General features: G+C 36.1%; 1 protein-coding gene and 1 long non-coding RNA gene across 4 annotated transcripts; one reads left to right on the top strand and one right to left on the bottom strand.

The window, feature by feature from the left end:
• Positions 1–948: 948 nt before the first annotated feature.
• Positions 949–9,236, top strand: LOC142523651 (uncharacterized). Of its 2 annotated transcripts, none has more exons than XM_075627363.1 (16): positions 949–1,144; positions 1,774–2,273; positions 2,592–2,832; positions 3,308–3,585; positions 3,753–3,911; positions 4,093–4,863; positions 4,959–5,050; positions 5,486–5,548; positions 5,632–5,720; positions 5,809–5,883; positions 6,154–6,801; positions 7,031–7,105; positions 7,267–7,337; positions 7,444–7,501; positions 7,940–8,153; positions 8,315–9,236. In XM_075627363.1, the coding sequence occupies exons 2-16, from the start codon at positions 1,861–1,863 to the stop codon at positions 8,965–8,967; spliced, it is 3,900 nt and encodes a 1,299-aa protein (XP_075483478.1). In that variant the 5' UTR covers positions 949–1,144; positions 1,774–1,860; the 3' UTR covers positions 8,968–9,236. The 2 variants fall into 2 exon arrangements, with proteins under 2 accessions (XP_075483478.1, XP_075483479.1); XM_075627364.1 differs by having other exon boundaries at positions 949–1,261.
• Positions 9,237–9,665: 429 nt separating this feature from the next.
• LOC142525619 (uncharacterized) lies at positions 9,666–11,209 on the bottom strand. Of its 2 annotated transcripts, XR_012815111.1 has the most exons (3): positions 10,735–11,209; positions 10,228–10,399; positions 9,666–10,084 (listed from the first exon to the last, which is right to left on the bottom strand). It is a non-coding gene; the product is annotated as an uncharacterized LOC142525619 (long non-coding RNA). The 2 variants fall into 2 exon arrangements; XR_012815110.1 differs by lacking the exon at positions 10,735–11,209 and having other exon boundaries at positions 10,228–10,718.
• Positions 11,210–12,061: the final 852 nt, after the last annotated feature.

Here is a 12,061-nt window from a genome sequence, read left to right as displayed (position 1 = left end):
GGCGGTCTCACGAATCTTTATTTGTGAGACATGTCAATCCTACTGATATTCACAATAAAAAGTAATATTCTTAGCGTAAAAAATAATATTTTTTCATGGTTGACCCAAATAAGAGATCCATATCACAAAATACGATCCGTGAGATCATCTCACGCAAGTTATGCCCATAATATTTATGACATGATGCATAGGGATGGCAATGGGTAGGATATGGGTCGGATTTCATACATCTATCCCCATACCCATTTATTAAATTCATCCCCATACCCATCCACATACCCATCGGGTATTGAATTTCATCCACATCCCCATACCCATCGGATTATCGGATACCCATACCCTACCCAAATACCCTATTATCATATACAATTGAATTTTTTCAAATTTAAATTGTTTCATTGAAGTTATGAATATTTAAAAAATTATTTAAAAGAAGAATAAGAAAAAGTATTAATGATAAAAATTTGCAAAATAAACTTTATATAAAAAATAACAAAATATTAAAAATAGTTTATATTAGTTGAACAAAATTATTTGGATTTGAGAAGATGAATCTTTAATAAATATAATTTATATATATATATATATATATATATTAATTTAAACGGGTATTCGGGTCGGGTGTGGGTCGGATTATATCAAACCCGCCTCCATACCCAAACCCGAAAATCCTCATACTCGATTACCCAATTATTTAATCGGGTCTAAAAATCCCTCCATACCCTCTTCTATTCGGGTCGGGTATCGGATCCTCCAACGGATTCGGAGGAAATTGTCATCCCTAATGATGCACTCAACGCAAATAGCGAGCACCAAAAATATTGTCAGAAAACCCCCTAAACTTTTGCTTCTTTTGTGTTTCCACCCTTCAACGTGTTTCTAAAATTGTACGTGTCCCCCTCCATTTTTGTGATATCGAACAACTTACTCCTGTAATATTTCTATTTTCCATTCAACGGCGCAAGTGTCGTCAGAAAAGAAACAAGCAGAAGAAAACAATAAGGCTACAGTACGCGCTTTTGCAGTCTCTCTCTAGATTTTACCATCTTCCTGTCTTCTCTCTCTTCGATCCCACCACGATAGATGAATGCAGCTTCATTTCTTGGCAATTCTCGTAGTCGGCGTGATTGAATTGTGCTATGAGGTGCGTAATAAGTTCAAATTTCGGAGGAAAGGGGGATTTATGGATAAACCCTAGTTTTTTGCTTTGCTTGGTATAAGGGTTTTGAGTTTTTGAATGAACTGTGGAAGTGTTTGACGGGTATGATTTGCTTTATTTATATCTTTAATTGGAGTTTTATCTGCTTAATTTGATGAATTCTCGTCTTTTTTCATGCTTCATTTTACTTGGAAATGTTGTGCTCTATGCTTTAGTTAATCGGGTTGTTACTAGTATTTTATTGTTTTTGTATGATCTTTACTTGTGTCTGTGATTAATCAAGAGTTTATGTTCTCTTATGAGGAGTCTGTTCAGCTCGTTGTGTTGATAGATATTCCTGATGAAAATGATGGTTGTCATGTGTCTTACTTGTTGTGAAGGCGTGAAGCCTGGGGAAGATTCAGATGATAAGAGGATTTTTTTTTTGCACCATATGCGGGAAATATTGTCGTTATTTTGTTAAATGATTTTTTCCCACTCTGTTAGTGTGTACTTCTACTGCAACTTTTTTTAAAAATATTACCAATCATTAGATTTGATTTGATTGATAGATGGGTTAAGATTTATCTGAAACTGGCTGCTTTGATTTTTGCTGATATTGCTTGTTTTGCTAGGTCTTGTGAGTTTGTAGCCGCTTAAACAGCAGACAAGTATCGCTGCAGAGAAACGGTTCTACAGATGTGGAAGATAACATTCTAATAATGGCTGGACATGCTAGATATGAATTGACATCAGCAAGCCCCGACTCCAGTTTTTCAGGGAACTACCAAAATGGTCAGAGAAGTTACTCGGGTTCCACTCTGGATAGGTCTTCAAGCTTCAGGGAAGGTGCAGAGAGTAGGATGTTTGGTTTTGGGAAGGCAACTCCTAGAGGGACTGCTACCTCATCAGACATGCCTACACTATCTCAATGCCTGTTGTTGGATCCAGTTGTCATGGGAGATAAAAAATATTCAAATTCTCTTGAGTTAAGAAGGGTTCTTGGTTTTTCTGTTGGGAACAGTTCCGAAGACAATTCTTTTGGTGCTACTTATCCGAAGAATTTATCTCCATTGGCTGTGGAGGAATTAAAACGACTGAGAACAAGTGTTGCAGACTCATGTGTTAAAGCCAGGTTATTGTTTACATAATATTCCTCATCTTTACAATGGATGAAGACGGATTTTTGGGTCAATGTCGTCAATGTCCATATCCTTTTTGTTGTCATATAAATGAAATGCCGTCAAATGGCAATATTTAAAACATGTGTATTTATATCTGTTGTGTCACTGTCCTGGATTTTAAGTAATTGTATATTTTGTTGCAAGAACATCAAATAAAATTTGCTGCAAGGGGTACGCTTGAAATGCATTCAATTTTACGAACTCAGACAGTTTCTTTGGTCATTATTTTTGTTATTTTTAAACTGAAATATTATTTTTATCTTGAGTAGTGGTAGAGCAAAGAGGTTGGATGAGCATCTGAACAAATTACACAAATATTTTGATGCTACGACCTCTAAGAAGCAGCAGCGGCCTGAACTGATGACAAATGAACGATCAAGTTGTTCGACTTTGAAGATTGGATCCCAGATGCATCGAAATTCGTCAGAACTTGGAACTCAGAAATTAGATGATCGGCCTAAGAATGTTGTTCTTAATAAGCGCATGCGCTCATCAGTTACAGAAACCCGGGTGTGTAATAACCGTGCATGCTAGTTCTTCCAGAATTTTCTAGTTAAGATATGTTTTTTTAACACAACACTTCAACTTGACGAATCTACTTGGCAATGCCTATTTGTCACAGAGCATATTTATCGGAGGTTAAAAACTTGTTTGGTGGGAAGAGTATGTCACTATATTACATTGTTTAAACATCTCATCTTAGAAGTTTATGCCTTTCTTCCTCTTGAGATTTACAAACTTCTAACCATAGCAATGAAAAAAACTGGATTTGTGGCAGACATTTCTGTGGGAAAACCAGCCAAAAAAAGAACAAAAAAAGAAACAAATCCATGCAGAAAGTAGTATCATGTTTTCTTCTGACATTGTTGTGCCTCATAAATGTTTTTCTTATGTTTCAGCTGTCATGAATTATGTTACCGTGGACATAACTTTTTCCTGTTTTATTTAATTTGTCGAAATAGTGTAAGACTTTCCCCCTTTTCAGGCTGAATCCCGAAATAATGGAGTACCACGATCATCTTTGGTGGCAAAAGAAAGAGAGCTTGTTAAATATAATAATGCAGATCCTGATATGGCTGAAGAAAAAATAAGGAGATTGCCTACTAGTGGAGAAGGCTGGGAGAAAAGAATGAAAAGGAAACGTTCAGTTGGTACTGTATTTTCGAGATCCATTGACAGTGATGGGGAAGTGAAACGACCAATGCATCATAAGCTTACAAGTGACTCTAGTCTGCAGGCCTCTGATTCTAATATCGGTTTCAGGTCAGTAATTGCTGGTGTGTTTATTCTGCTTGTTATTGGGCAAGCCCTGGTTTTCTCCTGTGAAATGCATATTTCTGACTTGAGGCATGACTTGCTTTAAAGAGTTCCTTTTGTATCTATCATTCGGTTTAGTGTCTCAATTTTTTATCCTGGAAACTTGTTTCCAGGTCTGGGGCATCTGGTGGCAGTAAGAAAGTGAATTCTACATCTCCTACTGGCTCAAATGCACGGGTGACAATTAAAAACGATCAAGAGAAATCTGCATTCTCAAAGGATTTTTCTATTGCACAAAATAAGGAGCGAGCCTTTGGAAAAGGAAATTTAAAGTATGCGTGTTTCATTTTTCTAATAATTTGGAAATTATTTGGCGTACCTGTTTGTATAGCTGGTTTGTCTCTAGGAAATCCCTTATTTTTCTATCACTTGATTAGTGGATGGGTTTGGTGTTGTTTCTTTCCTTGAACTAGATGTTTCACACTGGTATGTCTACTGGATCATTCTTGTTAGGTTGAATAATCGTGAGGACAACACCACTAATTGCCCCAGTCCAATAGTTAAAGGAAAGGCTTCTAGGGCGCCACGAAGTAGCTCCATGATTTCAGCCAACTCTGCTTCTAACATACCTCGTGTTCCTGGAACTTTGGAGAGTTGGGAACAACCCCAGGGTTTAAGCAAGGCCCCTTCAGTTGCTGGGGTTCACAATCGCAAGCGTGCTATGCCTGCAGGATCATCTTCTCCACCTATTACTCAATGGGGTGGTCAGAGACCAAATAAGATTTCTCGAACTAGGAGGACAAATCTTATGCCTGTGAACCATGATGAAGTACAGATACCGTTTGAAGCATGTTCTCCTCCAAGTTTTGGTCCTCGTTTAGGCACTGCAGCAACCAATGCTTCTCTTCTCTCCAAGAGTGTGTCAAATGGAAATCAAAATTCTAAAGCTAAACCTGAAAGTGTTCCGTCCCCTTCCAGATTGTCTGACAGTGAAGAATCTGGTGCTGTTGAAAACAGAAATAAAGAGAGAGGTGTTGGAAATGGAGGCATGGAGGAAAAGGCTGCTAATGCTGGTGTGAATGTGATGCCTTCTGTAATTCCTATGGAAAAGATCCAAAACATTGTCAAAAAAGAAATTGGTGATGTTGTGCGGAGGCAAGAGCTTAGTGGAAGGGTCTCACCTTTTTCTAGGGATAGCATTTCACCCCTGAGAGAGAAGGTGGATAATGTGATGCCAGTCAAGCCTCTGCGTAATGTGAGGTCTGGTTCTGACAAGAATGGAAGGTGCCAAATGATATTTATAGCACTAAAACTGACTTCATGTATAAGTTTTCTAGTTTTTTACATCTCTCACAATGAATATTTCTGTGCTTTCACAGCAAGTCAGGTCGTCGTTTGAAGAAGCTCGCAGATCGCAGAGGTTTCCCTCGTTTTGGCCATTTAGCAAATGGGGGCTCACCTGATTGTAGTGGTATACCTTAAAAGAATTTTTTTGAATCTTGATTCAATTTATCATAGCTATTTTTTGCATCCTTTATATTTTCAATTTGAATCCAAATTTTGATGGGAATAAGTCCACATACCAATTACCAGTTTTCGTTTTGTCTGTTGTCCACTTTTTTTTTGTTTTTCTTTCTCTGTGGCTTTGCAAGGGGCGTGCTGCTTGCTTATGTAAGCACTAATGCCCTTGGTTTTCAGAGTTTTGTGATTGTTTGCTGTTCTCTGCACGGTTTTATGATTGTGGAGTCTCTAGAACAGGATTAGTCTGAAGCTACTTTAGTTTTTAGCAACCGGGATGTTAAGTTTCAGCATCACTTACCTGCTTTTAGCTGACGAAAGAGGGAGAAACAATTTGATCTGTTGATTGAAATTCTGAATTCCTAGTTACTAATGCATGACTTTTCAGGGGAATCTGAGGATGACCATGAGGACCTCTTAGAAGCTGCAAATTCGGCTTACAATTCTAGCTGTATGTGTTTTTTTTGGTTTCATGTTGACATTCATTTTCATGTATACTGGAAGTGATATAACGTCAATTTTTTCTTGATGCAGTGAATGCATGTTCGAGCGAATTCTGGAAGACTGTTGAGCCATTGTTTGCTTCTATGAGCGAAGAGGAAAAATCCTACTTAATACTGCAGGTTGTTACTTTAATGGTTTTGTAGATTTTTTCCTTTTTCTGGTCTTCGTTGATTCTGAAATTTTTTCTATTTTGTTTTGAACCACCAGGTGAAACTGGCTGAAGTGTCATGTGGATATCTGTCTCAAAACTGTTGTCATGACAATAATCTTCCTGTGAAAGTGGTTTGTAGTTGTTATTTCTTATCTTATTTTATTTGCACATCCTTGTTCATTAATTTCTTTGGTGTTTTTCATTTTTCAATCGAATAATTCGGTGCATCCTCTTCAATAGGAGATAAAAATTGTGCTCTTGTTTTAGCACCTTTTTTGGCTTTAGCATATCTTTCATTCTAATAGATTATGCTAGATCTTGGAGAGAAAAGCTAGTCCGAGTCTATGTAATATTATGAACTTGCTTCATAGTGTTTAAAAAGCAAATTATTCTTGTATCAGGATCGCTTTGGTCAAGAAGAGATTTATGAATCTGATGTCTTCTCTTGCGAAAGAAATAGACACATGAAGAATGAAAATGCGTTGAAGGACTCATTGGATAAGGAAGAATTTGTACAACAATTTCAGAATTCTTCTCTATTTCAGTGTCCAAGTGCGCCGAAAGAATATGAGATTTCTACTCCATTTTATCAAAGGGTTCTATCAGCTTTAATTGTGGAAGTTGATATTGAAGAATCTGAAGAAACTGGATTTGGAAGACCAAGGAGTTCAGTTAATGATACCTGTCTCTTCATTGGCAACGAAAGTAAACATATGGATATGCTCGAATTATGTGAGCCAATACTTGGTTCTCAAACTCAGAAAAATGGGAATCAACTAACTGTATTTCCCTGCAACGGAAATACAGATTTCAATAGTCACCCTTGTGCTAAAGATCATCTTTGTAATGGTGAGCTGTTTCAAAGGGATGGTGGATATTTGCATTCAGAGATTGAAGTGTCCGTTAGATTTACGAGGGGTGATTATGTCACACAAAAATTTCCTGCAAATAATTGTAATGTTTCTCCCATTGGTTGTGCATACGAGCAGATGTCCATTGATGAAAAGATTGTACGAGAATTGCAGAGCATCGGCCTCCTGGAATCCATTGTAAGTATTGTGGGGGAATGTGGTGATTGATGATTTTCATCTTTAAGTGAAAATGTCTGTGTGATAAGTTTTCTTTACCTTGTTCTGTTAAATTTCATTGACTTCTCTGTATGAATGGCACAATTTGAAAGAGATGCTGGAACTTTGAATTATATAATATATTTTGTTATGCTGTGAACTGGCATTTTTTCTTTTCATTTTGCATTTCTTATTTATTTCTTTGTTGCAGCCTGACTTAGACGATAAAGAAGACGAGCCAATTAACCAGGATATTGTTCAGTTAGAGAGGGGACTTCGTGAAAAGGTCATATTGCATCAGACCATTTTGATAAATTCAATTTTTTGTGATTATGCTTGAGTTATTGCTTCCTCGATTTTCTTAGTCATATGGATCATTATGTTGTGACATTCGATTTCCATTAGTTACTGAGCTTACATTTTTGCAATTTGTGCTCCATGCTTCAGAATGGAAAGAAGAAGATGTCCTTGGATAAAATATGCAAGGTAGTTCAAGAAGCCAAGAATGATGGAAGATGGTAAACTACTATGTATTGAACTCCTTCGTGAGCATAAGCTGTCACTAATGAGATAAAATAATGTTTGAATCATGTAATCAGACCTACAAATTTGGTGGTTATGCAGTGAACCTGAGCAGGTTGCTATGGACAAACTTATTGAGTTGTCATACAAGAAACTTTTGGTGAGTGTTAATTACTTTGAGCCTTTCCCTCGACTAAGCCTCAAAGGCCTTCAAGCTGTATTGACATTTGCTTTTTTCATTAAAATGGAATTTGTACAAGGTTTTTTAGTCATTTTACTCTTTAGAAATATATAGATGTTCAAGTTGATGGCATAGCATTTGAGCCTTTCCTTTTGTATTGTTATAATTGTAAGAGACGAAAGGTACATTTTCTGGTTATTTTAGGATAACCAGTTACCATTTTTGCGTCTAATGACAATTTTGACTTTCACTCTATTATGCAAACTGGACAAGAAATATAAAACTCGGTCTTTCATTTTGCTGTTAAAAATTGCCCGAGAATTCTCAAATGCAATTTCTGCACTAGTTCTTTTATTGTAAATTTCATAGCTTATTTCCTAGATTAAAAAAGGAATATGATTTTGCAATGATTGGCAGGCTACCAAAGGAAGCTTTGCTTCTAAACATGGGATTACCAAAGTGTCGAAACAATATGCTTTAGCTTTTGTCAAGAGGTCCCTTGCAAGATGTCGGATGTTTGAAGATTCGGGCGCTAGCTGTTTTTCCGAGCCTCCATTACGAGAAATTATCCATGCTACTCCACCTCGGTTCAATGAAACAGAGCCCCTTTCTAACCTGGGAGTTGCTAAGGGTAAGCAAGCGCTTAAATCGTGTTCAACTTAGCACCTGACATTTTCTTTAATGTCTGTGCTCTGCTTATATTTTTCTGGATTTTGTTTAACTTGACTAAAGATTGTTCTTTTAACACCGTTCTACGCTATTTAACGGACTATTCATTTGATTGCTATGCAGATGGTATTTCATCCGATGCATTTGCAACTTTGACTCGTCAATCTGATCAGTCATTTGCTAAAAAAGGGCCCATATCAAATAGAGGGAAGAAAAAAGAAGTATTGCTTGATGATGTTGGGGGCGCTGCCTTTAGAGTCACGCCTGCTCTTGGCAGTTTGGGTGGTGTGAAGGGTAAGAGAAGTGATAGGGACAGAGATAGAGACACTTCAACCAGAAACACCATCACCAATGCTGGGAGGTCATCTATGGCCAGCTCTAAAGGTGACCGGAAAACAAAATCAAAGCCCAAGCAGAAAACGGCTCAACTTTGTACATCAGGAAATGGGTTTGTCAATAAACTCACAGACGCCACAAATCCGATCAGTACCTCAGCCAGCGGTTCTGGTGACTCAGCCAACGATATTGGGAACAGGAAACGAGACATTAGATTTAAATCGACAGGTAATGTCCCCCTAAATTCATCAAAAGAAACAAAAGTATCAGTGGAAGCCAGAAACTTGCCATTGAATGATATGGAGGATCTAGGCATGGATTCTGAGGTTGGTGTGCCACAGGATTTCAATTCTTGGTTCAGTTTCGAAGTGGAAGCGGGCCAAGAACATGATTTCATTGGTCTTCCGACCCCTATGGATGAGCTTGCAGATATATTTTGATTGTAATGTTGCCTTGTACAGCTTGCGTATATACCTGGCTAGCGGTGCTTTTTTTTTTTTCGCTCAAGGCGTAAGGTTAGGGTAGGGTATGGTTGCAGTTTTTAAGATATGTCCTGGCCAAAATGGGCAGTTGTAATTAGCAATTCTTTTTCTGTACCCTGTTAGAGTGTTAGAATATTCTAGTTTTCCATGTATCCCAGACAATTTTCTTTGGGAATAAACGTTGTAACTATTCTGTGGTATCTAATTTACGGTCTCTCTTTTGTATTGATCATGTTTGATGAACGCATTTTGCTTGGTAGAATCTTGCATAGTACTAACTAAATCTGCTACATTGTGGAGCTAATCTTTTTGTTGCCATATTTTTAGAGAATGTTGACTAATGAGTGCAGTGTCAAATACGAGTTAAAAGACAGGTGACATGCATAGGGAAAAAGGAAAAACCCTTCGTTAATGCCAAAATTTTGTTCACCTTTTTCCATTTCTCTTTAAATTATTTTCTCTGTTTTAAATTATTCTTCTCGCTTTGATTTACAAAAAACCATTTTTTTAACATAAAGCTAAGATCTGGACTGATATTTTGCACATACAATCCGTATTCACTGGATAATAGTAATTTGATATGTTAGTCATCGAGTTTGTTGTAACAATGACAGGTATGTTAAGACGACACTCCAATTCCCAAGCCTTTTATGATCTAGCAGATATATGTGATAATTATATCATATTTCACAACCATAACATTCGAGTTTTCTAACGCTCCAAGGGGTGCACTTAACAACTGTGACCTAGTGTTACATATGGTTTTTGGACAGTCCATGTTGCAGCATTTTCCTTCATAGACTCTGTATAAAATAGATATGGCAGCCAAAATGGAACTTATAACTCCGAAAACCTGGCATCCTCATCATAGTCACCATGTTTGAATTCCAGATTCTTTCTGGATAAATCAAGGGATAACCTGTCCAGCTTACACTGAACTGGTACGAGATCTTCCAGAGTCAGAAATATGAAACTCGAATTTGGAAGATGGAGCCCCACGTTACACACGTCCTTGTTGAATTCGGTCTGTTTCAGCATGCTCTTGTACCTTGTGATGGCTGTTCTTGGATGGCCTCTGGCAATGGATAACAAAGGGAAAAAACCTATATCTTTTCAGCAAAAAAAGACTGCGCCACATATTAATTAATCTAGAAGAGAATACCACCATCCATAACTTTGAATTGAAAATGAAAGTAACGGGACACTCTGGAAACTAACCGAATGATGTTGGTCCAGTTCTAGTAGCCAGAATTTCCAATCTTTCAACTCTTTTCCCGCAACTTTGGCAGATATGTTTTTCCAACCCGTATTGTGGAATTCAACATCATCCAAGTTGTAACCAACACCACTACCTAAGGCCTTGAGATAAGCTTCTTTCAGACACCAATATCTGCAAGATTGACAAGTTCACATTGAAAAAGTTTTCATTTTCTAGGTGTCATCATCCTTTATTACAGAAAAAGACTCATAAGAGCAATAATTTCCCCTGCTGTCCTGTCTAATTGCCCATGCGTGACAAGAATTGATGCATAGCATTGGGGTTACTGATGACTCGAACAATTTGACTTGCATAATTGCCATTAGTTATGGATTTTGGTACAACACCAAACACTAAGGCCTACAACTTAATTGTTAGCTAGACATGCTTTCAAATCCCATTGTTTCACAACTGGATTCCAAATTATCTTCATATCAATTAGATTGAAAGAAAACAGAAGGAGATACCTAATGGGCATAATTAATTGTCAAAGGTCCATGACCGTAATTTATTTGTCCGAAGAAGTACCTCAACTTTGTATGGTTTTTAAAGATGAAGATTGCTGAACAAAATAAACAAGTTGTTACTATTTACTACGCATGGGAAGTTTCAAATAACATAAGGATATTAAAATTGAAATTAGCATATCTGTAAACTATTTTCAGCTTCTCATCCGAAGAGCCAGCAGTGATACTACGATACCATTCTAAACTAGAGAAGTATGAAGAGAAGTTTTGAATGAACTCCAGAGCTGTTTCATTTATAGGAATGGAATGAGAAACGATATTCAAACCATATGGGTTCTGATGCTATCGCAACGTAGTTGCCATGATGGGATGCATTAAAATTAAAATTTGGAAACCCAATCTGTCTTTTCTTTCACAAACCTAGCAAGAATAAATAAGGAAAATTTACACACACACACGTACACTCATGTATATATATTAACTAGGAATGTATACGGGCATGACTAATAATTAACTAATAATGAAATATATAATAATGAGATTTAGATAATGTTTAAAATCGAATAACATATTGCTTGTGAGTATTTATCAATCTAAATATATATAAAACACAAAAAATGAAAATATATTATGACAATAAATCATATATATTCACTTATTCATATGACACTTTCAGTCCGCGTGATTATAACATAATGACAGCTCTCTCAAATGAGAAAATATATTTTTCATCCCAATATAATTTACAATGAAAAAATAATAAAAAAAACATAATAGTGAATTTTATCAAAAACAAAATCACGATGTACTTAAATAAAATAAACATAAACAAAATTTTGTCAAATAAAATTCTCTTAATTAACTAAATTATCATAATAATATTAAAATAAAACCACTAAACATTTATTAAATTAAATATCAATTGTGATTTTGCTAAATAAAATAGATATATAAATAAGATAACATACAAAATTTTGTGAGATGGCTCATGAGTCATTTTGTGAGACGAATCTCCTATTTGATTCAATAATGAAAAAGTGTTATTTTTTATGACAAAATATTAATTATTATTGTAAATACGGGTAGAGTTGACCCATTTAATGGAAAACACACTATGAACATTGATCCTAAATTTGCAAACGCGTGTAGACACAATAATGTAGACACATTATGATTTAAATTTTCCATGCATATAATATTTCAAACAATGTTAATAAAAATAATAATCACAAAAACACCCGCAAACATTAAAAAATATATATAAGAAAAAATTAGTGTCACAAAAACAAAATGACATATTTAAATAAAAAAATATGATGATTCTTAG

This window comes from Primulina tabacum, chromosome 14 (genome assembly GCF_025594145.1).
Source record: "Primulina tabacum isolate GXHZ01 chromosome 14, ASM2559414v2, whole genome shotgun sequence".
Lineage (NCBI taxonomy): Eukaryota > Viridiplantae > Streptophyta > Magnoliopsida > Lamiales > Gesneriaceae > Primulina > Primulina tabacum.
This window is presented reverse-complemented; position numbering and strand designations above follow the sequence as displayed.